Genomic DNA, 25882 nt, shown 5'->3' on the forward strand with positions numbered 1-25882 from the left:
GCCTGGGCAACAGAGTGAGACCCTGTCAACAAAGAAGGAAAAAAAAAAAAATAAAAGCCTTTCTGAGGAGGTGGTAAGGAGCCAACCCTGCAAAGGCTTAGGGAATAGTGCTGCAGACAGAAGGGATGTGCAAGTGAAGGTCTTGAGGCTGGAAAGAGTTTGATGTGTTTCAGAAACTGAAATAAGGCCAGTGTAAGGGTATGGAGGGGAAGACAGGAAGGAACTGGGTCCTGTGGGCCTCAGTAAGCGAGAGTTAGAGAGTTAGGGCTTTAGGTATTCTCCTTTGAGCAGTAGGAGGCAGTGGAAGGTTTTAAGTAGGGGAGAGAATATTATGATTTAAATTTAGAGATAATCCAGGTGCCCAGCTCACCTCTGGCCAATTCCAGGAAATGAGGAAGTACATGCCTTATTCACTACCTTATCCCTGCTACCTAATAGAGAGCCCAGCATATTGTAGGTGCCAAGAAAATGTACACTGGATGAATAAATGAACAAAATGAATATACTAATCTGTTCTTCCAGTAGTTGGTATGATAATTGTGTGAGAGTGATAAAATGGCCTGGGTTTCCTTCAGGCCTTGTTTTAACCCTCTTGTTGTCACTGCTGTAGGTCAGAGGCCTGGCTTCAAGTACTGGTATGACAAGGAGTGGCTGAGCAGGGGACATATGCATGGTCTGGCGTTTCTAGAAGAGAACTACTCCCATCAGAATGCCAAGAAAATCGTGGCCACCCACCAGCTTCTTGGTGATGTGCAGAGAGTGATTGAGGTTCTGCATGGCCTGCAGCTCAAGATGAGCATCTTGCAGTAAGTGTGGCACCTGCAGTGCTGGGAGCAGTCTGGTTTGGCATGGTCTGGGGGCTGGGTAAATCTGAGAAATTGGAAAGCTACCAAAGCAATCAAATCATAAAACTGAGTTTGAGACCTTTACTAAAAATTATCAGTTACAGGATAAACATTCTTTAAAAAAAAAAAAAAAACTTTATTGAGTAATATCTTACATATAATTAAGTTCATCCACTTTAAGAGTTCATTGAGGCCGGGCATGGTGGCTCATGCCTGTAATCCCAGTGCTTTGGGAGGCCGAGGTGGGTGGATCATGAGGTCAGGAGTTCGAGACCAGCCTGACCAACATGGTGAAACCCTGTCTCTACTAAAAATACAAAAATTAGCCGGGGGTGCTGGTGTGCGCCTGTAATCTCAACTACTTGGGAGGCTGAGGCGGGAGCATTGCTTGAATCTGGGAGGTGGAGGTTGTGGTGAGCTGAGATTGTGCTATTGCACTCCAGTCTGGGCAATAAGAGCGAAACTCCGTCTCAAAAAAAAAAAAAAAAAAAAAGTTCATTGAATTTTGACATTGTATGCAGCCGTGAAGCCACCACTAGAATCAATACATGGTGTGTGTATTTTGGTTTGTTTTTTGTTTTGGCGTACAGTTCTGAATGTTTTTTTTTTTGTTTTTTTTGTTTTTTTTTTTTGAGATGGAGTCTCACTCTGTTGCCCAGGCTGGAGTGCAGTGGTGAGATCATGGCTCACTGCAGCCTCCACCTCCTGGGTTCAAGCGATTCTCCCACTTCAGCCTCCCAAGTAGTTGGGACTACAGGTGCATGCCACCATGCCTGCTAATTTTTTGTGTTTTCTGTAGAGATGGGGTTTTACCATGTTGGCCAGGCTGGTCTTGAACTCCTGACCTCAAGTGATCCACCCACCTCGGGCTCCCAAAGTGCTGAGATTACAGGCATGAGCCACTGCACCTGGCTGAGTTATGTTATTTGTTTTTAATTGCTGTCAGATATACATAATATAAAATTTACCATCTTAACCATTTTTTTTTTTTTGAGACAGAGTCTCGCTCTGTCGCCCAGGCTGGAGTGCAGTGGTGCGATCTCGGCTCACTGCAACTTCCGCTTCCCAGATTCACGTGATTCTCCTGCCTCAGCCTCCTGAGTAGCTGGGACTACAGGCGCACACCACCACACTCGGCTAATTTTTGTATTTTTAGTTAAGACAGGGTTTCACCATGTTGGCCAGGCTGGTCTTGAACTCCTGACCTCAGATGATCCACCAACCTCGGCCTCCCAAATTTCTGGGATTACAGTTGTGAGCCACTGCACCCAGCCCCATCTTAACCATTTTTAAGTGTACAGTTCTCCACAGTTGTCATTCACGTTGTTTTACAACCAGTCTCTAAAACCCTTGTGAAACTGAAATTCTATACCCTTTAGCAACAGCTCTCCATTTCCCTTTCCCCAAAGCCCCTGACAACCAGTATTCTACTTTCTGCCTCTCTGAATTTGACTTCTCTAGAGACCTCATGTAAGTGGAGTCATATAGTGTTTGTCTTTTTGTGACTGGCTTATTTCACTTAGCATAGTGTCCTCAAAGTTCATCCATGTTATAGCATATGTAAGAATTTCCTCCCTTTTTAAGGCTGAGTAATAACTTGTTTTATGTGTAGGCCACATTTTGTTTATCCCTTTCATGCTAAATATTCCTTTTTTTTTTTTTTTTAATGAGAGATAGAGTCTTGCTTTATTTCCCAGGCTGAAGTGCAGTGGCTACTCACAGGTGCGATCATCAAGCACTGCAGCCTCAAACTCCTGGGCTCAAGCAACTCAGCTTATTCTTTTTTTTTTTTCTTTTCTTTTTTTTTTTCTGAAACAGAGCCTTGCTCTGTCACCCAGGCTGGTTCACTGCAACCTCCACCTCCTGGGTTCAAGTGATTCTCCTGCCTCAGTCTCCTGAGTAGCTGAGATTATAAGTGCCCGCCACCATGCCCAGCTAATTTTTGTATTTTTAGTAGAGACAGGGTTTCACCATGTTGGCCAGGTGACCTCAGGTGATCCGCCCGTCTTGGCCTCTCTAAGTGCTGGGATTACAGGCGTGAGCTACCATGCCCGGGCTTGCCTCAGCTCATTCTAAACGTTCTTGATTGGTAAAAAAGGTAAAATTGAAAAAGCTGCTGGAACAGATATTGTTGGCAGGCCTATTCTCTAGCACAGTGGTTGCTCAGTAAAAATGTCTCTTGGTGGTTTACTCATACAGAAGAGCTTTAAACCTTTTGGAGCTGGACTTCTGGCTTTTAGTGGCCAGAGAATGAAATTTAGTGTGAATTTCCTCTTGTGGTTGCATTCTGTGTGTCAGATGACACAACTTCATGTAAGCTGTGATAAACACGTGGCTCTTATTGGGGTCTGTTGGCTTTTTGTTGTTGTGTTGTTGAGATAGAGTCTCACTCACTCACCCAGGCTGGAATGCAGTGGCGTGATCTTGGCTCACTGCTACCTCCACCTGCTGGGTTCAAGCGATTCTCCTGCCTTAAACTCCCGAGTTGCTGGGATTACAGGCACATGCCACCACACCTGGATAATTTCTTTTTTTTTTGAGACCGAGTCTCGCTCTGTCACCCAGGCTGGAGTCCAGTGGCGTGATCTCAGCTTACTGCAAACTCCGCCTTCCGGGTTCACGCCATTCTCCTGCCTCAGCCTCCCGAGTAGCTGGGACTACAGGCGCCTGCCACCACGCCTGGCTAATTTTTTTGTATTTTTAGTAGATACAGTGTTTCACTGTGTTAGCCAGGATGGTCTCGATCTCCTGACCTTGTGATCCACCCACCTCAGCCTCCCAAAGTGCTGGGATTACAGGCGTGAGCCACTGCGCCTGGCCTAATTTTTGTATTTTTAGTAGAGACGGGGTTTCACCATGTTGGCCAGGCTGGTCTCGAGCTCCTGGCCTCAAGTGATCCGCCCACCTTGGCCTCCCAAAGTGCTGGGATTACAGGCGTGGGCCACTGTGCCCGGTCGGTCTCTTGGCTGTTATCACCTACCCTACTTTACCAAATACAGCAACAGGGCCTTGAGTGGGGTAGGCCTCTTCCATGGTTTCTATGGGTGGAGCCTGGACTAGAATCCAAATCCTGGCTCTGTCAGGTACTTTTCTAACTGTCTCTCTATGTGATACTGCATGACCTTGTGAGCTTTCTTTTGGTTTTAGTATAGTCTGTGTCAGGGACTGCTTTTATTTAAGTTGTAAACAGTGGCAGACTAGTGCCATGAGTGAGTTAAGACTTGATAGGCTGCTCCTGGATAGGATTTCCTTTGTGCTGATTAGGCCTAGAGGAGGCCTGGTGTCAGGCAGAGTGGAGTATCAGGATCCTGAGATGGTGAGATGGGAATCTGCTTCCTCTTGTGCTCTCTGGCACACAGAGGCCTGGCTTTAAGATCTGCATGACAAAGGTGGTGGGAGGAGGGAACATTCAACAAGGGTCTGTGTTGGTTTGGGTAAAAGCTGAGCTGCTATAACAAGGACCCCCCACATAGAGACTCAAACAAAACAGAAGTTTCTTTCTCATATAAATGAATGGTTCAAGGCTAGGCAGGGATCCAGGCTAGGTAGGAGACCTTTCTCCAGGATTCCATCCGTGGGGTTGGGAACTTTGTTTCCTTCTGTCTTACAGCTCCAGCATTCTCTTAGGGTTCCCCTTATCTGCATGGTCTTAGGTTCCTTTTGTCTTATTGCTCTGGCATTCTCTTGGGATACCCTCATTTGCATGGTTGAAGCAGTTTCACCTGCACCTCAGCTCTACCCCAGTCCCCAGGAGGGGGAAAAGAGAGAAAGAAGAGGGAGGGCAAATAGTTTCATGGACAGGCCTAATGGCAGGGCAGGCTGGGCAGGTGGCCACAGGCCCTGCTTATACTTAGGAGTAGGGGTGGGGGTGGGGATAAAAGGAGAAGGAGAGGTTGGATGCTGGGGCAATTAGTAGTTGCTGTGACAGAATCTGTTGAGGTGAACTGAATCAAATGACGGCCCTGGATAGGATGTCAGAGACTAGCTATGTCCTCACATTTCATGAAACAGGAAAACTTAACCCCATATAAACCAAATGAGTTTGTTTTTAATGAGATGGCAGCAATTAAATGAAGTAGGTGGATGGTGGTCCACGTGAGTGCCTGGGAAACCTCAGGGGCTACTCCTGATTGTAAACTTTGCTATATTTCTTTAAAAAATTTAGTTTTTTTTTTTTAGAGATGGAGTCTTTCTGTGTTGCCCAGGCTGGTCAAGTGATCTACCTGCCTTGCCCTCCCAAAGTGCTGGGGTTATAGGTGTGAGCCACTGTGTCTGGCTCATATTTCTTATATTTTTATTATTTTCTTCTCGACAGTCTTAATAGGGCTGAACTTTTTAAAAATAATAATTGTTATCCTCCCACCTCAGCCTCCTGAGTAGCTGGGACTATAGGCGCCTGCATTTCTTTTCATTTGAGGGTTCTGTCAGATGCTGTTCTCTTTTTTCTTACTGAAATGCCAGTGTTCCTGGCCCTGGCCCTGGCCCATATTCTGAAGCCTTGCCCTTTCTTTTTTATGTTTTTGAGACAAGGGTCTCACTCCGTCACCCAGGCTGGAGTGCAGTGGTACGATCGCGGCTCACTGCAACTTCTGCCTCCCGAGTTCAAGCGATTCTTATGCCTCAGCCTCCCCAGTAGCTGGGATTGCAGGCATGTACCACCGCACCTGGCTAGTTTTCATATTTTTAGTAGAGACTGGGTTTTGCCATGTTGCCCAGGCTGGTCTCAAACTCCTGGGCTCAAGTGCTTTGCCTGCCTCGGCCTCCTAAACTGCTGGGATTACAGGCATGAGCCACCGTGCCTAGCCCCTTGTCCCTTCTGAATCCTCATCTAGATCCTCCATCTTTAGAGAAATGACTTTGTTTGTAGTAGAATTAAATCTGTCTTCTAGCAATTCAGAAGAGGGCATAGGAAGATCTTGGTACTTATTACAAATGGAGAAAAGATCCTGGAAAGGGGAAGGTGGCCCCAGTATGTCTCTGTATTCATGGATGGTCTCTGTTGTCATGGGCTCTGGGTCTTTATTCTCAGAAATACTGTTCCCCAGTGACCTGGTGAATTTATTTTCAAAGACAAACAATAAAACTGGGAGTAACTTCAGAGCATCTGTCATTATAAAAAACATGGCCTGGATGGCTGTGCTTACCTTCTTCATGATTGACAGGGCTTACAAGGAAATGGCAGGGTCATGCTTGTGAGGAGTAGCATCTTCAGATGCCAGTTGGAAGGATGAAAATTGTAGGTGGGAGGAAGCAAAGACTTTAACGGTTTTTTTAATAAAGAGCAGGTCTGTACTATGGCTCGTGTGTTCCATGTTAACAGGTAGTGGACCTGAAAGTTAACAATGACTCCCATTTCCCCTGAGCAGTTGTGATTTTAGTGGTGTGTCTGGGTCCTGGGTAGGCTCCTGGGACAGGCTGATACCCTGTCTGGAGGTATCCCAAACAATTGATGCCAATTGTTTCCCCTCTTCCTCAGTGGCTAGCAGTGGTATGGGATTGCTGGAGTGGGAGAGCTGAGACGGGATAGTTGCAGGCCCTTGGGAGCAGAATTTTAGTTCTGTAACATCACTCTATGCTTCATGTATATGACCACTTCCACTTTCACAGGAAGGTACAGGAAGGCATCCACAGCATTTTATGTGCACATACATGGAGGCACAGATTTCAGTAGATGCTCACAGGAGTCTGTGGCCCTAAAAAGGATAAGAATCCCTGTTGTTTTCTTTAATAACAAACTTTTTTCTTTGGAATGGTGAGAATAAATTTTCAGAATAATTTTTAGAAGCTTTATCATTAATGACCTATACATAAAGGACAGTTGATTTTATTTTTTTACCCCTGGGTAATCATTGCATTTTTGTAATTGAATGCCATTACATGCTGGGATCATTGTGACTGTTTATTAATGAGTTAAGGTTATTTTTAGTAAGTCACATTTGAAGAGCACTTTACCACCGTTAATTCACTTAATTGTTATGAAACTCAGTGGTTGATGGTGTTGGCAAAAAGAGTCAAATTCTGTAAAATACTTGAAGATATTTATTCTGAGCCAAATATGAGGACGTTGACTTGTGAGACACCCTCAGGAAGTCCTGAGAACATGAGCCCAAGGTGGTCAGGCTACATACAGCTTGGTCTCACACATTTTAGGGAGACATAAGACATCAATACATATAAGAAGTACATTGGTTGGGTCCAGAAAGGCAGACCAACTTGAGGGGTGGGTGGGCTTCCAGGTCATAAGTAGATTCAAAGATTTTCTGATTGGCAATTGGTTGAAAGAGTTAAGTTATTATCTAAAGGCCAGTTGCCAGGCTCGGTGGCTCACGCCTTTGGGCTCCCAGCACTTTGGGAGGCTGAGGTGGGTGGATCACCTGAGGTCGGGAGTTGGAGACCAGCCTGACCAACATATAGAAACCCCATCTCTACTAAAAATACAAAATTAGCTGGGCATGTTGACGCATACCTGTAATCCCAGCTACTTGGGAGTCTGAGGCAGGAGAACTGCTTGAACCTGGGAGGTGGAGGTTGCGGTGAGCCAAAATCGCACCATTGCACTCCAGCCTGGGCAACGAGAGCTAAACTCCGTCTCAAAAAAAAAGAAAGAAAGAAAGAAAGAAAGGAGTGTCTGGGTTAAAATAAGGGGTTGTGGAGACCAAGGTTCTTACCATGTAGATGAAGCCTCCAGGTAGCAGGCTTCAGAGAGAATAGATTGTAGATGTTTCTTATCAGACCTAAAAAGGTGCCAGACTCTTCCTTAATTTTCTCCTGGATCAGGAAAGGACCTGGAAAGGAAAGGGGGTTGTCTATAGAATGTAGATTTCCCCACAAGAGACAGCTTCCAGGGCTAGTTCAAAATATGTCAAAGAAATATATTTTGGGGTAAAATACTTTGATTTCTTTCAGTACCTGCTATCTGTTATGTTGGTATCTTAATTGCTACAAACAGTCTGTTTTGTCAGTCTTAGGGTCTCTGTTTTAATTTGTTGTTGTTGTTGTTGTTGTTGTTTTCTTGAGACGGAGTCTTGCTGTGTCGCCCAGGCTGGAGTGCAGTGGCGCAATCTCAGCTCACTGCAAGCTCTGCCTCCTGGGTTCACGCCATTCTCCTGCCTCAGCCTCCCGGGTAGCTGGGACTACAGGCGCCCGCCACCACGTCCGGCTAATTTTTTTTGTATTTTTAATAGAGACGGGGTTTCACCGTGTTAGCTAGGATGGTCTCGATCTCGTGACCTCATGATCCTCCCGCCTCGGCCTCCCAAAGTGCTGGGATTACAGGCGTGAGCCACCGCGCCCGGCCCGTTTTAATGTTAATGCTGGTCAGTTGTGCATGAATTCCAAAGGGAGAAGGGTATAATGTGGCTTGTCTGACTCCCTTCCCATCATGGCCTGAACTAGTGTTTCAGGTTAATGTTGGAATGCTCTTGGCCAAGAGGAGGGGTCCATTCACGTTGGTTGAGGGGCTTAGAATTTTATTTTTGGTTTACAATAGCAGACAGATCAGACAGATAATTAGCCCAGTTTCACAGAGGAGGAAGTAGGAATGATGCTGGTTGAGTGAGTTATCCCAGAGTTGAAATCCAGTCAGGTCTTCTGACTGAGAGTCCAGTCCCACTCACTGTGTGTGACCACAGTGGGAGCTCACTAAGGTGTGGTCTCCTAGGAGACCACGGATTCACATTCCCTCTTGTTTAGCAAGTGGTAGTGTGTGGTCAGATGGCCCAGGTGGAGCTCCTGTCCCTACTGGGAGAGTATTTAGGAATTGAGAACCCTTGCAATGGTGCCAGTTACTCCAAAGCCCATGCCCTCTTTGTCCTTTCAACAGAAGCCGGGAGCATCCTGATCTGCCGCTGTGGTGCCAGCCTTGGAAACAGCACTCAGGGGAGGGGAGATCTCATTTCAGAAACATCCCTGTCACTGACACCAGGAGCAAGGAGGAAGCTCCAAGCTATAGAACTTTGAACGGGGCAGTGGAGAAGCCCAGGCCCCTGGCCCTGCCCCTGCCGCGTTCTGTGGAGGAATCCTATATCACCAGTGAGCATTGCTACCAGAAGCCCCGCGCCTATTACCCTGCCGTGGAGCAGAAGCTGGTGGTGGAGACGAGGGGCTCTGCCCTCGATGATGCGGTCAACCCCCTCCATGAGAACGGCGATGATTCCCTTTCCCCGCGCCTGGGCTGGCCTCTAGACCAAGACAGGAGCAAGGGGGACAGTGACCCCAAACCCAGCTCCCCAAAGGTATGTGGCTGCCCTTGTACTTGTTCTTCATTCATTGCGTGTATGCTTGTAAGTTATCCTCCTAGTTTGAATGCTCTATGGAAGATATTTATTAATAAAACTGTATTTAAATTTGCTTACCATAGATATTTTTTGGTTTGCCAAAATGGATGCAAAGTTAGGAGAGCCCACTTAAGCCAAAGATCCTTCATTCCAGGAAGCACCCACAAAATGGCATAGTCAAGTGTGGCGCATGGGGTGGGGGCGCGGGTGTGGAAGGAGGGAGAGGTGGGAAGTAGCAAGGAGAAATGGGTTAGGAAAACTCATCTTTTCTTTAAGGCAGTTTGCATTATAATTGCACCTAGATGTTAATTCTTAGCATGAGCAAACAATGAGTCAAATGTTTTGTTAGGCAGAATTTTTTCAATCCAGTTGTATGATAGATTTATTTTGACTTTTAACTTTGAAGCCCTGTGGTAAAAATGGTACACTTTGTCAAAATATTGCTGGTTTCATCAGTTTTCCCAAGAGTCACTTGTGGTTTTTTGTTATTCAAGTCATTCTCTTCTAGAACCCCCTTGTGTCACCTCATTGCCGATGTTTTCATCTCTTAACTGCTCACTAGGCTCATTGTGCCCTGTCCTCAGTTGTCAGTGAAGCTTTGTATGATTTGAGAGTTTCTCTGCCTCATCATCCTTACTTCCCAGACTTTCTCCTGCAGGTTGGTGTCACCAGCGTTAAATACATTGCTGCATAGTGCCAAGGGGATCCTAGATTACAAGCCCCTCAAGGGAGGGGATTGTACCTCATTCATCTTTGTGCCCTTGACTATGTCTAAACAGTGTTGGGCAAGGTGGTAAGGACACAGTCTTTTGAGACAGACGCAGTTTCAGTTCTGAGCTCAGCCCCTTACTGTGTGATTCTGAGCGGGTTACTTCACCTTCCTGACCAGACCTGTTTTCTCGCCTGTAGAATGGGGCCAGTGAAGGCCCCTCAGTTACTGTGGAACATATTTGTGAAAATCCCTCAGTACATTGTTTTGCACATAGTAAGTACTAAATAAATATTGGCTAGAATCTATTTCATTTCAAATGGATGAATGAAAGGTTGAGTTACCAAATCCTAGAAAAGGTTTGTGGTCCTGTGGATCAGGCAGGTTTCCTAGAGTTACCTGGCACATAAAACAAAGCCAGGAAATACTAGGCCTCAGCAAAGCAACCAGGGCTAACAGTCTCTCCCATTGATGGTAAGCTGACTGTAAGCTGGCCTTGTTTTTATGTGCCTTACCCTATTTCATCCTCATGAACCTTCCAAATAGGTTTTAGTACCCCCATCCTCCCACCGAGAAAGCAGAGGCTCAGAGACAGGAAGTAGTCCATCCAGACTCGCACATTCGCAGGAGATGGAGCTGAGACTTGAAACACGTTGGTGTGACTCCCATGTACTAACCCTTGTCTGCACTAGCCCTGCTCTAATTAGCTCTCAGGGCTCTGGAAGCCATTCTGTGAGGTTTACTTTAGGCTAGGACATTGGCCCAGTCAGTAGGAAGCAGCTGTGGGTCCCCTGAGCTCTAGAGTGCTACCCTGAGGTAGTTGGAATTGGTACAGTGGGCAAGCTTCTGCCCAGTTCCTAAGTGGGAAATAGGAAAGGGAGGTAGGGATTTGGAGTATTGAAACTGCAGCTAGTATTTCAGATGGCTGGAAATGCTGGCTGGTTGAAAAATGGGCCAGGGGCTATCTCCATTCAGTAATTTCCATGCCATTGCATCCCCAGGTGAAGGAATATGTCTCCAAAAAGGCCCTACCAGAAGAAGCCCCTGCTCGGAAGCTGCTGGACAGAGGTGGAGAGGGGCTGCTGAGCTCCCAGCACCAGTGGCAGTTTAACCTGCTGACCCATGTGGAGTCTCTTCAGGATGAAGTTACGCACAGGATGGACTCCATTGAGAAGGAGTTGGATGGTAGGGCTCCTTCCTTGGCCCTCTGTGCATTGGCATGCACTCGAGCACCCCTAGACGAGCTGCTTTCTGAACCCCCCAATCTGAGTTTACAGGGACCGCTGTACTCTTTGCTTCTCTTCTTTTCAGCCTCTCCCCACCTCCATTCTCCCCTCAGGATGGATGATCCTTACTTTTAGTATTTATCAGGCACAAGATCTGCATGATGTTGGGTCCTGCCTCACTTGTCTGATCCCTTCTGTAAAGTTGAGTATGCAGAGAGAGGGCAACTGGCAGTCCTGCTTGCAGGAAATGTGTGATCTAAGCCAATATTTACAAACAAGTTATGTGAGAAATTAAAATTTTGACTTGAGTTTTAGGATATCTGAGGATTTAATCTGAAAAACCTCTTATTCCAATCTTTGATAAAATCCAAAATGAAGCTTTCTCCTTGTAAGCCAGTAGAGATTTGAGAATTTGCCTGAGTCATTTGTATAGCCCCGGGTATTTCTTCCAGATATTGGTGGTTACAGACAGGCCTGGAGGATCAAACCTGTGATGATGAACACGATCAAGTTCAGTCTCTCTCCAGGAAGTTGACGGTTTTGGTTGTTGAAATATTCCCTAATTATTTGTTTTCATGTTAAAAATGGAGCCCAGTTAAGAAAGAAATGTTGTTTGAGGATTCTGGGTACAGTCTGGCTATGATTTTTTACGTAACTGGGAATATAAAACATACATGAAATAACTCAGGAGAAAATGCCATGTGTTATACAAGCGAGGCCATGAGGTGTGGCTGGGACACATGTGGCTGATGTCATGCCAGAGGAGGACAGTGCTAACAGGAGGGCTTCCTAAAACTCCTGAGACTGAAGTTGAGCTTTAAGGAGAGTGTTTCCTACTGGAGAGGACTCAGGGTGGATGATCTGGCTAGACTGGAAAAAGGGTTGCCCCGTTGGAGGACACTGAGAGAGACAGCAAGACCTAGGCTGGGTGTGGTGGCTCACACCTATAATCCCAGTACTTTGGGAGGTGAAGGTGGGAGGATTGCTTGAGGCCAGCCTGGGCATCACAGTCTCTACAAAAAAATAAAAAACTAGCCAAGTGTAGGGGTGTAGTCCCAGCTACTTGGGAGGCTGAGGCGGGAGGACTGCTTGAGCCCAGGAGTTGGAGGCGGCAGTGAGCTGTGATTATGCCACTGTACTCCAGCCTGTGTAGCACAGACCCTGTCTCTAAAAAAATAAAAAAAAGGAATTGTAACTGATGCCACTGTCTGTGAAAAACATATTATTAGAGAGCCGAAGGAGGATATAATGCTAGACAAAAAAGTGTAGCTCTTGAGAGAATGGCAGTAGGAGTGGCTCTGAGTCCCTGAAAAGAGGATTAGCACCATGGAAACAGGGTGAATGTTCGGTTGTTGCCACAAGGACCTTCCCTGAGGGGAGAAGTTAAAGTCTACTCACATCTTACCTCCTTAATCCTTTCTTCAGCCAGGTTCGGCCTCTCTAGCCCTGCCGAATGGGCAGTGTGGCAAGGGTGGTAGGCCTGAACCCCTTCTTTGGCCTCACAGACGACTTCTTGTGTGTCTTGCTAATTCAGAGCCACATATTCTGTACATTTCTAAGACTCTAGGCCCTGAGAGAGATACCAAGAAAGCATTAAAATAAATGATAAAGCTTAAAGATTTTATTTAGGTAAACAGACTTTTGCATAGTATTTAAGATTAATCAGAATCCCTTTTTAGGGAATCAACTCTATTTAAACACCAAGATAAACTAAGGTTTCTTTTTTTTTTTTTTTGAGATGGAGTCTTGCTCTGTTGCCCAGGCTGGAGTGCAGTGGCGCCATCGCAGCTCACTGCAAGCTCCGCCTCCCGGGTTCACGCCATTCTCCTGCCTCAGCCTCCCGAGTAGCTGGGACTACAGGCGCCCGCCACCAGGCCTGGCTACTTTTTTGTATTTTTAGTAGAGACAGGGTTTCACCGTGTTAGCCAGGATGGTCTCGATCTCCTGACCTCGTGATCCGCCCGCTTCGGCCTCCCAAAGTGCTGGGATTATAGACATAAGCCACCGCGCCCAGCCCTAAACTAAGCTTTCATAACCAAGTTTTAAAATAGGAATTTGGATGTAACATCCCTTTTTTAAAAAGCTGGCCTGCTTAGCTGGGTGTGGTGGTGCACACGTTATAATCCTAGCTACTCGGGAGGCTGAGGCAGGAGAATCTAGGAGGCGGAGGTTGCAGTGAGCCGAGATCATATCACTGCACTCCAGACTGGGCAACAGAGTGAGACTCAGTCTAAAAAATAAAAAAATTTTAAAAAATTTAAAAGCTGACCTGGCGTGGTGGCTCACACTTGTAATCCCAGTGCTTTGGGAGGCCAAGGCAAGAGGATCACTTGAGGCCAGGAGTTCAAGGTTACAGTGAGCTATGATTGTGTCACCGTACTCCAGCCTGGGTGACAGAGCAAGACCCCATTTCTTTTTTTTTAAAAAAAAAAAGCCTAGTAAGCTATTATATGAAATACATATATATATGCCATTGTTTTACAATTGGCCATTATTTAATTATTTATGTAGTTACATGAATAGTACTTTATTTATTTATTTATTTATTTTTGAGACGGAGTCTTGGTCTGTTGCCCAGGCTGGAGTGCAGTGGCACGATCTCGGCTCACCACAACCTCCACCTCCTGGCTTCAAGCGATTCTCCTGCCTCAGCCTCCCAAGTAGCTGGGATTATAGGCGTGCGCCGCCATGCCTGGCTAATTTTTGTATTTTTAGTAGAGACGGGGTTTCACTGTGTTGGCCAGACTGGTCTCGAAGTCCTGACCTTGTGATCCGCCTGCCTCGGGCTCCCAAAGTGCTGGGATTACAGGTGTGAGCCACTGCCCCCGGCCTGAACAGTACTTTAAAACTAAAAGACAAAGGATATTTAATGACCATGAAAAGTAAAAAAGTCTTTTGGCATTAGAGATATTATTTTCTTAAATAAAAAATGTTGCCTTGGTGAGCAACATTTTTTACACATGACCTTTTTATACACATGATCTTAGTGTATTTGAACAGAAATTTTTCCTCTGTAACCTTCTGTCTTGCTAGCAACCACTATGCTAGTTGGAAGCTGTTCTGCATCTTTAAAAGAGACACTTGGGATGGTGCAGCACATGGTGTGGAGAGGGTGGCCTGCTGGATGCTGGGGTCCAGAGGAGATGCTGCTGACTTCCCACAGTCCTGGCTTTGTTCTTCAGCCTAGCAGACCTAGACAGACAGCTTCCATCCCAGGAACTCCACACACTCCTGTTAACCAAGCTCAGGCACTACTGAGTGGCTTAGACTCTTCCAGTCTGAGCATTGGTGCACTTTCACACTGTGCATGCCTCCTGGGCCACTGTAGTATCCGGATGTCTTTGGTGAGCCTGGAACTAGATCCGAGGTAGTTAGGGTGACCTTAAGAGGGGCCTCTCAGCAACTGTAGGATCATCTTGCAAAAGATTGACTGACTCTCTTTGCTGTTGGAGTGACCCATCCAGTCCTGACTGCCTTTTCTCCATTTATTTATTTTTATTTTATTTTATTTTTTTAAGACGGAGTCTTGCTCTTTCTCGCCCAGGCTGGAGTACAGTGGCACGATCTCGGCTTACTGAAGCCTCTGCCTCCCAGGTTTAAGCGATTCCTCCTTCCTCAGCCTCCCAAGTAGCAGGCAGATGCCTGCCACTACAGCTGGCTAATTTTGTATTTTTAATAGAGATGGGGTTTCACCATGTTGGCCGGGCTGGTCTTGAATTCCTGACCTCAGGTGATCCACCTCCCTTGACCTCCCAAGGTGTTGGGATTACAGGTGTGCGCGCCTGGCCTCTCCATTTATTCTTGTGCCTGTTTGCTGAACAGTCCCCTGTCTCCTTCTAGTTTTTTTTTAAAGACTTACTGGTGTTTTGAAACTGGTCACTATGCAGTTTTCTTGCTCAGCAGGCCACTAGTTCCTCTCATGTGACTGATCTTTTACTCATGGTTTTCAAGCTTAAGTCTGAGGAGGTGGTCTTATTTTTCTTATTTCCAAGTCCTTGTACTTGCTGGAATTAAGAAGAGAGAGGGTTCCTCCTTCTTGGAACCCCCAAATACCAACAAGAAATATGATGGAGGAGGATAAACTACATAGGGCCCAGAGCAATGGGTAGGGCACTTTGCTGGACCACATATTCCTTCTCTCGCTATGTTTGTTGCAGGCTTGCCACGTTTCAGACACAGGTGAGTGTTAGGGATATAGTGGCAAGCAAGGCAGACTCAGCCTTTGCCCTCATGGAACTTGATCTAGTGGGAGAGACATATATTAATCAAATCATCCCATTACCTGTAATGACAAACCATAGTAAATGCTCAAAGGAGAACATGTGATACCATAGCACCTGTAACACAAGGACCAGATTCAGAGTATAGGGTTGGGGAAGGCTTCCGTAAAGAATAGCTCACAGGAAACAGAGGATTTAGAAAGGTGGAGAGGAAGGTAGGGCTGAATCTGAGGACAGGAGAGGATTGTGCAGTAGGTTGCAGGCTGCTTGATGAAGAGGTACTGGGTGGGCCTTCCTTTTGCTGCACTCCAGGGTCCAGAATGTGCTCAGTACAGGTTGGTGCATGGACTAGAAAGGCTACAGGCAGGCTGGGATAGCACAGGGGCTACCTGCAGGGGGTGGTTCTCGTCAAAGGTGCAGGGTTCCCAGATGGTCTCTCCCCAAATGCCAGAGCTTTAGAGGGTAGCTTAGGGAAGAACAAACATCTTTCTGTAGAGAAATACTTGTTCTCACAAGCAAGACAGCTTTCTAGATATTGAATCAATGATGATAATGTTAATTAATACCTGAAATCTTACATTAAATATTTAAAGGGGCCTGGCATGGTGGTTCATGCCTGTAATCCTAGCACTTTCAAAGTGGCCAAGGCAGGTGGATCACCTGAGGTCAGGAGTTCGAGGCCAGCCTGGCCAACATGATGAAACCCCGTCTCTACTAAAAATACAAAAATTAGCCAGGTGTGGTGGTGTGTGCCTGTAATACCGTCTACTCAGGAGGCTGAAGCGGGAGAATCGCCTGTACCCAGGAGGCGGAGGTTGCAGTGAGTCGAGATCATGCCATTGTACTCTAGCCCAGGCAACAAGAGCGAAATTCTGTCTCAAAAAAAAGGCCAGGCCCAGTGGCTCATGCCTGTAATCCTAGCACTTTGGGAGGCCGAGGCAGGTGGATCACCTGAGGTCAGGAGTTTGAGACCAAAATCCAAAAATTCTCCAGGCGTGGTGGCACATGCCTATAATCCCAGCTACTTGGGAGGCTGAGGTAGGAGAATCACTTGAACGTAGGAGGCAGAGATTGCAGTGAGCTGAGATCGCACCACTGCACTCCAGACTGGGTGACACAGTGAGACTCCATCTCAAAAAAAAAATAAAAAATAAAAAATAAATAAATAAATAAAGGGAGAAAATAATATCAGAGCATTCTGTGCCACTGATGATTACGTATCCATCAGGAATTAATAGGAAGCAAATCAGAGTTTATTATATACAAATAGACCTTTTCAAGACCCTATAGATTTTCATTTTTCTTGACAGGATGCTAAAACACCAGGCTCTCTGATTTTCAACATGGGAAAGCTTTTTATTTATTTACTTATTTTATTTTATTTTTTGAGATGGAGTCTCGCTTTGTCGCCAGGCTGGAGTGCAGTGGCGCAATCTTGGCTCACTGCGACCTCCGCCTCCCGGGTTCAAGCAATTCTCCTGCCTCAGCCTCCTGAGTAGCTGGGACTACAGGTGCGCACCACCATGCCTGGCTAATTTTTGTATTTTTAGTGGAGATGGGGTTTCACCATGTTGGCCAGGATGGTCTTGATCTCTTGACCTTGTGATCTGCCTGCCTCAACCTCCCAAAGTGCTGGGATTATAGGCATGTGCCACCGCGCTCGGCTGTGAAAGCTTTTTAAAGAGTGAGTGGTAACACTCAGAAAGGTGCTTCCTTCCAAGACTTCTAAACTCTGGTAACAGTAGCCTCTGGCAATGTGTGGCTGTTTAACCAAAACTGAATAAAATTTAAAATTCAGTTCCTCAGTTGCACTAGCCATGTTTCCAGCGCTCAATAGCTGCATATGGCTAGTGGCTACTGTATTGGATGACACAGACTTAGACCATTTCCATCATCGCAGAAAGTTCTTTTGGACTGTGCTGCTCTAAAGTATTTGTGTTTTGTCCTGGGAGTACCACTTTGTAGAGCAGGTGTTGACACAGTGTTGGCTGAAATGGCCCTTCCTCTCTTGCCCCATGGAGGCTGAAATGGCCCTTCCTCCCTTGTCCCATGTCTGATGGAATAAGGTGCTGAAATGCTTGCTGATGTTCTTGCAAATCAAGGGTTGGGAGCTCACTAGGTCTCATCTCTCTCTTCTGCCGACAGTGTTGGAGAGCTGGCTGGACTACACTGGGGAACTGGAGCCCCCTGAGCCGCTGGCCAGGCTTCCGCAGCTCAAGCATTGTATCAAGCAGCTGCTGATGGACCTGGGCAAGGTGCAGCAGATCGCCCTCTGCTGCTCAACATGAAACTGGGCACCCAAAACTCATGGGGGCACAATCCTGGGGCACCTGCAGGAGGAGCTTCGCATATTTAAATAAATAAACCTAGCATGCTGAATGCACGTGACACCGACTGACTTCAGGGATCTGGGCCAGGAGTGTGGTGGACATTGGACAAAGAGGCCGTTTTGGCTGTGGGAGGACACTCCGATCTCGAAGCCTACCATAAAGGTAGCAAATAGACTCTTGGGATTCCCCTCTTCTGTGCACATCATTGAATGAAGAGAGTCTTTTTGCACAAACTTCACTTGAAATCGTGCCACTGATGATAAATGGAATGAGAGCCAAAAAAGTTTAGTTGGAGACAGTTGTAAATTCAATTTGCAGTTTATTTAATTGACTTTTCTGTCAGGTTGGGGCACATGCCAACTTCCTGGTTTCTTCCTGGCATGGTGTTTGGGCAGCAGGCATCATTTTCCTTTTCTAGCTTCATAGGAATGTTGTGAGCTCACCATGCTGTGGAGGTTGGGAAGGAGCAGAGTCTTGGCTGCCCTGCTTTCTCCTTAGGACTCTTCACTTTTCTCACCACATCTCTTGCATGACTTCATGGTACTGGGGATAAGTTTGTATGCCTTTACCCCAGAGCTGGCTGGGTTATGGCTTTTGTAGCAGAGCCCATACAGCCTATGGAAGAACTAGAATCTCACAGTAATAAGAATCTAGGAGGAATTCCAAACCGAAGCAGGCAGGGTCTGGAACCCAAAGGACAGCATTTTCTACCCACTTCTTAATATTGACAGCTTCCCCGTTCTATTTAATGTCCAAAAATGTTTCCCAAAATTTCAAACTCTTTCACTGTAAAGATTCGTTACAAAGAATGTGGTTTGGGGAATTACCTTATTTTATATTGTTGTAAACAAACTTCAAATTCTACATGTGCCGCTTTTCTCCTTCCTGAAGGGTATGTTCAGTAGTCAGCGTTTTCAGAATTGTTTTGTTACTATACTTTAACATTTTACATTTCCTGTTTGTATTATTTTGTGAGATCAAGGTGATTATGCTGCTTAAGGTCCAGGTACAACCTATTTGTACCTTTTGAGACAATATTTGTGTTACTTTTGCAGGTTACGGTTCCACACGTAATTGCCATATTTTGTTTTGTTTTTCCTTACTAGGCAAAGTTAAAATGTTCCATGCTTTGAGGAGTGACCCATTTCACTACTTTTTTTTCTTATCACTAAAGGCAAAAATCAAAGCACAGTTGTCCATTAACACTTATAAGTTAATTATGGGTTTATGAGTCTGTAATGTTATATGCTGCAAACATTTACTATGTAAACGTGAAGTAGCCAATAATATCTCAATAGTAGTAACAGTATCTTTAGCGACCTTTGGAATAGTTAAGCACAGGTCATTGTGGACATGAATTCAGGCCTCTGTACCAAAATCTATTTCAGGGAATGTTCTGTCTAGTGATTTGCTCACCATTTGATATATAATGAATTATAGGACAAGTATAAGCTGATCTGCTATAGCTGATCCATCAGAGAGAATACACGTGGCTATAACATCTATAACAAAACTGACGATTCCTCTACCAGAGGCTGTTTCTCACTGCTAACGTTGGTGTTTCTGGCGTGGGAAGAAATGCACAGGCGTGCATGGCATGCATGTTCAGACAGCTGCATTGTAAGAGTTCTGTCATGCAGTCTGAAAAGGGAAGAAACAGGATGGCTTTCTGTAGCCACAACTGTGAGGTGTGATGATTGTTGTATTATTAGATTACTGATTTTTCTTTTCTGAAAATACATTTGAGTTTTAATCACATCTGTGGAAGCTGTAACTTTTAAGGTAGTCAATTTCATGTCTTGTTCAACGATGTAAGCAGAAACTGAATTGCCCTAATTTTGCCAACTGGCCGTTATTGGGTTTATTGTTTAAGTTTTTGGTAAAGGAAGTAATCCCATTTCATTCATTGTGACTTTTGTTCTTAGGGAAGCAGAGAAGACTCCCCAAGTTCTTATAACCTCAGTGTGCTTCCCTAATTTAAAGCCATGTTGAGGGGCTCCATTCCCAATTCCTGGGTCAAGGTGAATTAACCCTATGTTGGAGCACTGGAAACCGTTATTTGCAAACATTGCTGTTACCATTTAGAAATATGTGCACTATCAGCCGGGTGCGGTGGCTTACGCCTGTAATCCCAGCACTTTGGGAGGCCGAGGTGGGTGGATCACCTGAGGTCAGGAGTTCGAGACCAGCCTGGCCAACAGGGTGAAACCCCGTCTCTACTAAAAATACAAAAATTAGCTGGGCGTGGTGGCGGACGCCTGTAATCTCAGCTACTTGGGAGGCTGAAGCAGGAGAAGTGCTGGAACCTGGGAGGCGGAGGTTGAAGTGAGCCGAGATTGCGCTATTGCACTCCAGCTCGGGCGACAACTGCAAGACTCCGTCTCAAAAAAAAAAAAATTAATTAATTAAAAAAAAGAAAAGAAAGAAATATGTGCACTACCTAAGTTTTGTCTTTTTAGAAAAACTATCCACCTATAAAAAATTACCTTGACAAAAATAGTTCCGGTTTGACTAATCATTTTGTTTCTTTAAGTGGTAAGTGTATGCAAGGTGGATCCTTGATGAGCCAACATTGCACTGTGGATACATATCTATGTTTACGCGCTATTAGAACAGAAGGCGCTGTATATAGAAATGTTGCTTTGAAGCAATATTTGCAAAACACGCAAACTTCTGTATCTGTATTTGGAAAAAATAAAACAGGTTCTTGTTGCTATGTTTCAGTTACATATTGTTGAGTTACAGTCATGCATCATATAACGTTTCTGTCAACCTTGGACCCCATACACAGGGTGGTCCCATAAGATTATAATGGAGCTGAAAAATTCCCATCACCTAGTGATGTCCTGATGGTCCTACTGCATAGGCCTAGGCTAATGAGTGGATTTGTCTTAGTGTTTAACAAAAATCTAAAAAGTAAAATATATTAAAAAAAATTAAACTAGAAAAAAACTCACAGAATAAGGATATAAAGAAAATATATTTGTATAGTTGTACCATGTATGTAAACACAAAGTGTTATTACAGAAGTCAAAGTTAAAATTTAAAAGCTTACAAAGTATAAAAGTTGGTCAGGCAAGGTGCCTCAGATCTGTAATCCTAGCACTTAGGGAGGCTGAGGCTGGAGACCCTGTCTCTAAATAAAAGGCTGGGTGCTGTCGCTCATGCTTGTAACCCCAGCACTTTGGGAGGCCAAGGCGGCCAGATCACCTGGGGTCAGGAGTTCAAGACCAGCCTGGCTAACATGGCAAAACCCCATCTCTACTAAGAATACAAAAATTAGCATGGTGGCGCATGCCTGTAGTCCCAGCTACTCGGGAGGCTGAGGCAGGAGAATTGCTTGAACCCAGGAGGAGGTTGCAGTGAGCCAAGATCGTACCACTGCACTCCAGCCTGGGCAACAGAGTGAAACTCTGTCTCAATAAAACAAAAAACAAAAAAAGTTATGGTGAACTAAGGCTAATTTATTATTGAAGAAAGAAAATTAAAAAAAATAAGTTTAGTAGTTCGTGACCAGCCTGGGCAACATGGTGAAACCCCATCCATCTCTACAAAAATTAGCCAGGCATGGTGGCATGTGCCTGTATTCCTAGCTACTTGGGAGGCTGAGGCAGGAGGATCCACCTAGGCCTGGGAGCCAGAAGTTGCAGTGAACCTAGATTGTGCCACTCTACTCCAGTCTGGGCAACAAAGTGAGATCCTGTCTCAAAAAAAAAAAAAAAATTAGTCTATGTGTTCAGTGTTTATATAAATTCTGGAGTAGTGTACAGTAACATCCTAGATCTTCACATTCACTCACCACTTACCCAGCCAGAACAATGTCCAGTCCCGCAAACTCTTATTTTTTACTTTGATATATATATATATATGCATATATATGTGTATGTGTATATATGTATATATATATATGAAAATAGATAATTTTTTTTTTTTGAGATGGGGCCTCACCCTGTTGCCTAGGTTGGTGTGCAATGGCGCAATCTCAGCTCACTGCAACCTTCGCCTCCCAGGTTCAAACAATTCTCCTCCCTCAGCCTCCTGAGTAGCTAAGATTACAGGTGCTCGCAACCAAGCCCAGCTAATTTTTGTATTTTTAGTAGAGATGGGATTTCACCATCATGGCCAGGCTGGTCTCAAACTCCTGACCTCGTGATCCGATCACCTTGGCCTCCCAAAGTGCTGGGATTACAGGTGTGAGCCACCACGCCTGGCCTATTCTATATTTTTACTTAACTGTTTCTATGTATAGATACACAAATACTTACCATTGTTACAACTGCCTATAGTATTCAGTACAGTAACATGCTGTACAGGCTTGTAGCCTAGGAGCAGTAGGCTCTATCACAAAGCCTAGGTGTGTGTAGGTTATACCATCTAGTTTGCATAAGTGCACCCTATGAGGCTCACACAATAAAAATGCCTAAGGGCTTATCTTTCAGAACGTATCCCCATTAAGAGATGCATGACTGTATAAAGTTCTTCACCATTCTTTTTTTTTTTTTTTTGAGACGGAGTTTCACTCTTGTTGCCCAGGCTGGAGTGCAATGGCGTGATCGTTGCTCACTGCAACCTCCGCCTCCTGGTTTCAAGCGATTCTCCTGCCCCAGCCTCCCAAGTAGCTGGGATTACAGGTGTGCACCACCACGCCCGGCTAATTTTGTATTTTTAGTAGAGACACTGTTTCACCATGTTGATCAAGCTGGTCTCAAACTCCTGACCTTAAGTGATCCGCCCGCCTTGGCCTCCCAAAGTACTGAGATTACAGGCATGTGCCACTACACCCAGATAATTTTGTATTTTTAGTGGAGATGGGGGCTTCACTATGTTGGTCAAGCTGGTCTCGAACTCCTGACCTCAAGTGATCCACCGCCTCTGCCTCCCACAGTGCTGGGATTACAGGCGTGAGCCACTGCGCTTGTCCTTCACCTATTCTAATCTTTAAACATTACCTTTTAAAGAAGACTGTTCTTACCTTCTAAACAACTATCTTTTTCCAGTGAGGCACGTGCAAACTCTGCCAAGAAATCCCAAGAATGCAAAAATACTTCTCAATCTGTCTGTCTTTAATATTCAAAAGCAAAATGCCCCTCACCAACTTCCAGCCCAGTCTCACTCATGCTTTGTGGTGTGAACTGCAGGCTGATTTTGATTGTGGAGAGCAGTGCAAGGAAGACAAGTCTGGCCTTCCTTATATTAACAAATGGCACTCACTGCAATAGGACCTATCTGGGACCAATCCAAGCTGTCCATGGACCCTAACTAGCTCCTTCCTGGTTGGGCAGAAGCCTCTGGAAACAGAGTAGGTTTAAGATTTCAGAACACGTCATTATTTGCCAAATTATTTCTTCCCTTTGTAAACGATTATGCTAGTTTAAAAACCAAAAGGGAGCCAGCCGGAGAGACATTAAAATGAGTAATGTAATGTAAATAATCCATTACTTCAACTAGTTCTGCTTAATTTCTACCCCAGGCCTAAAATTTGGCAAGGAAGTTGAGCAAGCCTGGCGGCATAAGCCAGAGCTCACAAGAACTAGCCTATCTCTGTGAAGGTGTGCAGTAAACACTTCACATTAAAATGGCCCAGTAACTTGGACATTTTGGGAAGCCTGTACCCAAAGGGCAGGTGCAAGTTGGTGCCCATATTGGTATAGAGGTAGCCAGTTAAGTGAGCATTTAATAGAGCCAGCTATTTTGCGTGTAAGAAACCCAAGTGGGTCCTTGGGAGCCCAGGTGAAAAACTTCCCATATGTGGTAGAGGGATAACCTAGGTTCAGTCAACATCTAAAGATCCCACTATAGCCAACGAAGGCCTTATTGTTACGGACTCCCAACTTCGTTTCGCCACCAGCCAGAAAGGCGGTAGGAAATAAGCTTGGTAAAATAAACCCAATAAAGAACGAATGAAAGAGACACACCAGACCACAGGCGCTGCCAAAACTCATTTTTCATTAACACGGGGTGGGGTCCCAGGCTCAGGCCCCCAGACCCGATCATGGCCCCAGTCCGCACAGAGCGCCCGGCCCTGGCCGCCCGCAGCTCCACCGCTCAGCCAGTGATGCGCACATCCGTGCGGCGGCGGATCCGCCGGGCCCGAGCCGCCTCGGGCAGGATGGCGAGCAGCTGCTCTTGCACCAGCATCTCCACGATCTGCTCCTTGGTGCGGATGTCAGGCCGCAGCCACTGGCGGGACAGCTCCCGCAGCTGCCGGAAAGCCTCCCGGGGACCCGCCGCATCCTGGTAGCGGAACTGCCGGAAACGCTGGCGGAACGTCTCGGGACCGAGTCTAGAGCCGGCGGGGCCTGGTGTGGAGCGCGCTTCAGCTTCGGCCTGAGGCGCTACGCTCACGGGTGCGGGCCCGAGGGGCAGCTCCGGGGCCGCGGAGGCCGCAGCTTGGGGCGTAGGGTTGGCTTCAGGGACCGCGACGTTGAGGCTGGAAGGCTCAGGGGCAGGCGGTGAGGCCTCTGGCAACGAGGAGCCCACACAGTTACACTCAGGGTCTGAGCTCGAACCGGCTCCCTCCGGTTTCTCCGGTGGCACCGCCGCGGGACTCCCAGTGGCCGCCAAGATCGGCTCCGTAGCCGCCATAACTCCAGCTCCGGGCGTCACTCTTTGTCCGGTAGCTGTGGGCTCAGTACTGCGTCTGCGCGGGGGCGGGGTGAGCAGGGAGACGTTTCCGGTTAAAGGGCCGAGCTCGCGTCACCCTTGAGAGAGGCGGACTCGGGACCCGCCGACAGTGCGCGGAACTTACCTGCACCAGGGAAGCGCCTGCGGCAGCCGGAAGCGAAAGCCTCTGGCTTCTCTGCGTCCAGGTCTGCGCGCGAGCCCCCGGAAGCCGCTTGCGGGCTCCCGGAAGCGGCGCCCTCTAGCGTTCTCGAGTCGCATGAGGCGGCTGCTGCCCTCGCGGTGCGGGAGGGCGATCTGCGCGTGGCCTGGGCTCCTTCCGAATGGTGGCGCCTCTGAGCGCCAGTTCGAGGAGGAGTCGGAGGAGGAGCCTGAATGTTTCGAGGTAGACTTCAACTCCCGGACCTTATCCGTGTGCCGCTTCGGTTTGCAGGTGACCTTTCCGTGCGGGCGCCCCTCCTGATTGACCCTGATGAGCTGTAGCTCTGATGGCCCCTCCTTCGGGAATGATTAGGGTGACGGCTGGCCGGGGCTCGTTCGAGTGGCGCCCGGCCGGTGACCCGAACAGGGGAGCGGGACGGCGGCCGTTCTCTCGGGAGGGGCCCATCTGGAGAAAGTCCTCTCGCTTGGTCAAACTAGGAGGGCGATAGCACCCGCCTTACTGCGACGATGACAAACTACAACACACCGTCTGGCGCGAAGGAAATGCTCGAGAACCCTTTGCTATTGTTATTTTTCGCGTGTCCTCCGAAACCAAGGGAGATGCGGCTCTGGGTTCTGTTAACTTCAGCATTTAATAAGTGAACTGTAAATGCATTGCCCCTTATGGTGGCCGCTGGCCGCCTGAGTTGACTGAGCTCTTGCAACGTAGCTAGTTGATAACGCTCGAAGTATAGCGAATTGAGATGTGCTATATTGTAAAATACAGGACTTAGTACGAAAAAACTGATGTAAAATATCTCAATACTTTTTAATACTGATTACATGTTGGAATATAATGTTTTGCATATATTGGGTCAAATAAAAATGTTATTAATTTCACCTGTGTTTTTACTTTTTAAATGCAGCTACTAAAAACATTTAAATTGCATGTGCAGTTTACATTATATTTCTGTCGAGCAGCCTTGGGTTAGAGTGTTGGAGTGAGGCTGCCTTGGTGGAATCCCCTTTGATGATTCCCAGCTCAGAGTTGTTAGGAGGATTAAATAAGTTAAGCCCTTGGAGAGAAAGGGCTTTTAAGAAGTTTGCTCTTGTTTTTATTATGTAAACTGCTTGCTATCTCTGAGCTACTGTTTTCTTATCAGTAAAATGTGGATGTAATGGAACTTACCTCTCAGAGGTAATTGAGAATTCAGTGAGATGATGTAGGTAAAAGCACGTGGCCCTCACAGCCCTCGGCCAGGTGGTTTTCTGTTTGATAGCTGACTCACAAATAGTTTTTTTTTGTTGTTTTTGTTTTTGTTTTTGTTTGAGACTGAGTCCTCCGCCTACCGGGTTCAAGCGATTCTCCTGCCTCTGCCTCCCGAGTAGCTGGGATTACAGGCGCCCACCACCACACCCGGCTAATATTTTATATTTTTGGTAGAGATGGGGTTTCGCCGTGTTGGCCAGACTGGTCTCGAACTCTTGACCTCAGGTGATCCACCCTCCTCAGC

At 46.3% G+C, this 25882-nt stretch overlaps 3 protein-coding genes across 12 annotated transcripts in view; 2 read left to right on the top strand and 1 right to left on the bottom strand.

Annotated features, from left to right (window-relative positions):
* PHF20 (PHD finger protein 20) overlaps positions 1-20335 on the top strand; it is a 181963-nt gene extending 161628 nt beyond the window's left edge. For all 4 annotated transcript variants that reach the window (XM_054467733.2, XM_054467736.2, XM_054467735.2 and 1 more), the window contains 4 exons: positions 611-806; positions 8668-9079; positions 10832-11015; positions 17422-20335. In XM_054467733.2, the coding sequence (XP_054323708.1) occupies positions 611-806; positions 8668-9079; positions 10832-11015; positions 17422-17564 (935 nt within the window). In that variant the 3' untranslated portion in view covers positions 17565-20335. The remainder of the gene's footprint in view (positions 1-610; positions 807-8667; positions 9080-10831; positions 11016-17421) is intronic.
* A 3200-nt stretch (positions 20336-23535) lies between these two features.
* SCAND1 (SCAN domain containing 1) lies at positions 23536-24546 on the bottom strand. Its single transcript, XM_054467751.2, has 2 exons — positions 24355-24546; positions 23536-24246 (listed from the first exon to the last, which is right to left on the bottom strand). The coding sequence occupies exons 1-2, from the start codon at positions 24486-24488 to the stop codon at positions 23652-23654; spliced, it is 729 nt and encodes a 242-aa protein (XP_054323726.1). The 5' UTR covers positions 24489-24546; the 3' UTR covers positions 23536-23651.
* CNBD2 (cyclic nucleotide binding domain containing 2) overlaps positions 23920-25882 on the top strand; it is a 75353-nt gene continuing 73390 nt past the window's right edge. For 4 of the 7 annotated variants that reach the window (XM_054467740.2, XM_054467738.1, XM_054467748.2 and 1 more), the window contains exon 1: positions 24295-24660. In XM_054467740.2, the coding sequence (XP_054323715.1) occupies positions 24487-24660 (174 nt within the window). In that variant the 5' untranslated portion in view covers positions 24295-24486. Of the gene's footprint in view, positions 24661-25882 lie in introns of all 7 variants that reach the window. The other 3 variants (XM_054467739.1, XM_054467741.2, XM_054467744.2) reach the window with 3 other exon arrangements.

Source organism: Pongo pygmaeus, chromosome 21 (genome assembly GCF_028885625.2).
Source record: "Pongo pygmaeus isolate AG05252 chromosome 21, NHGRI_mPonPyg2-v2.0_pri, whole genome shotgun sequence".
Classification (NCBI taxonomy): domain Eukaryota; kingdom Metazoa; phylum Chordata; class Mammalia; order Primates; family Hominidae; genus Pongo; species Pongo pygmaeus.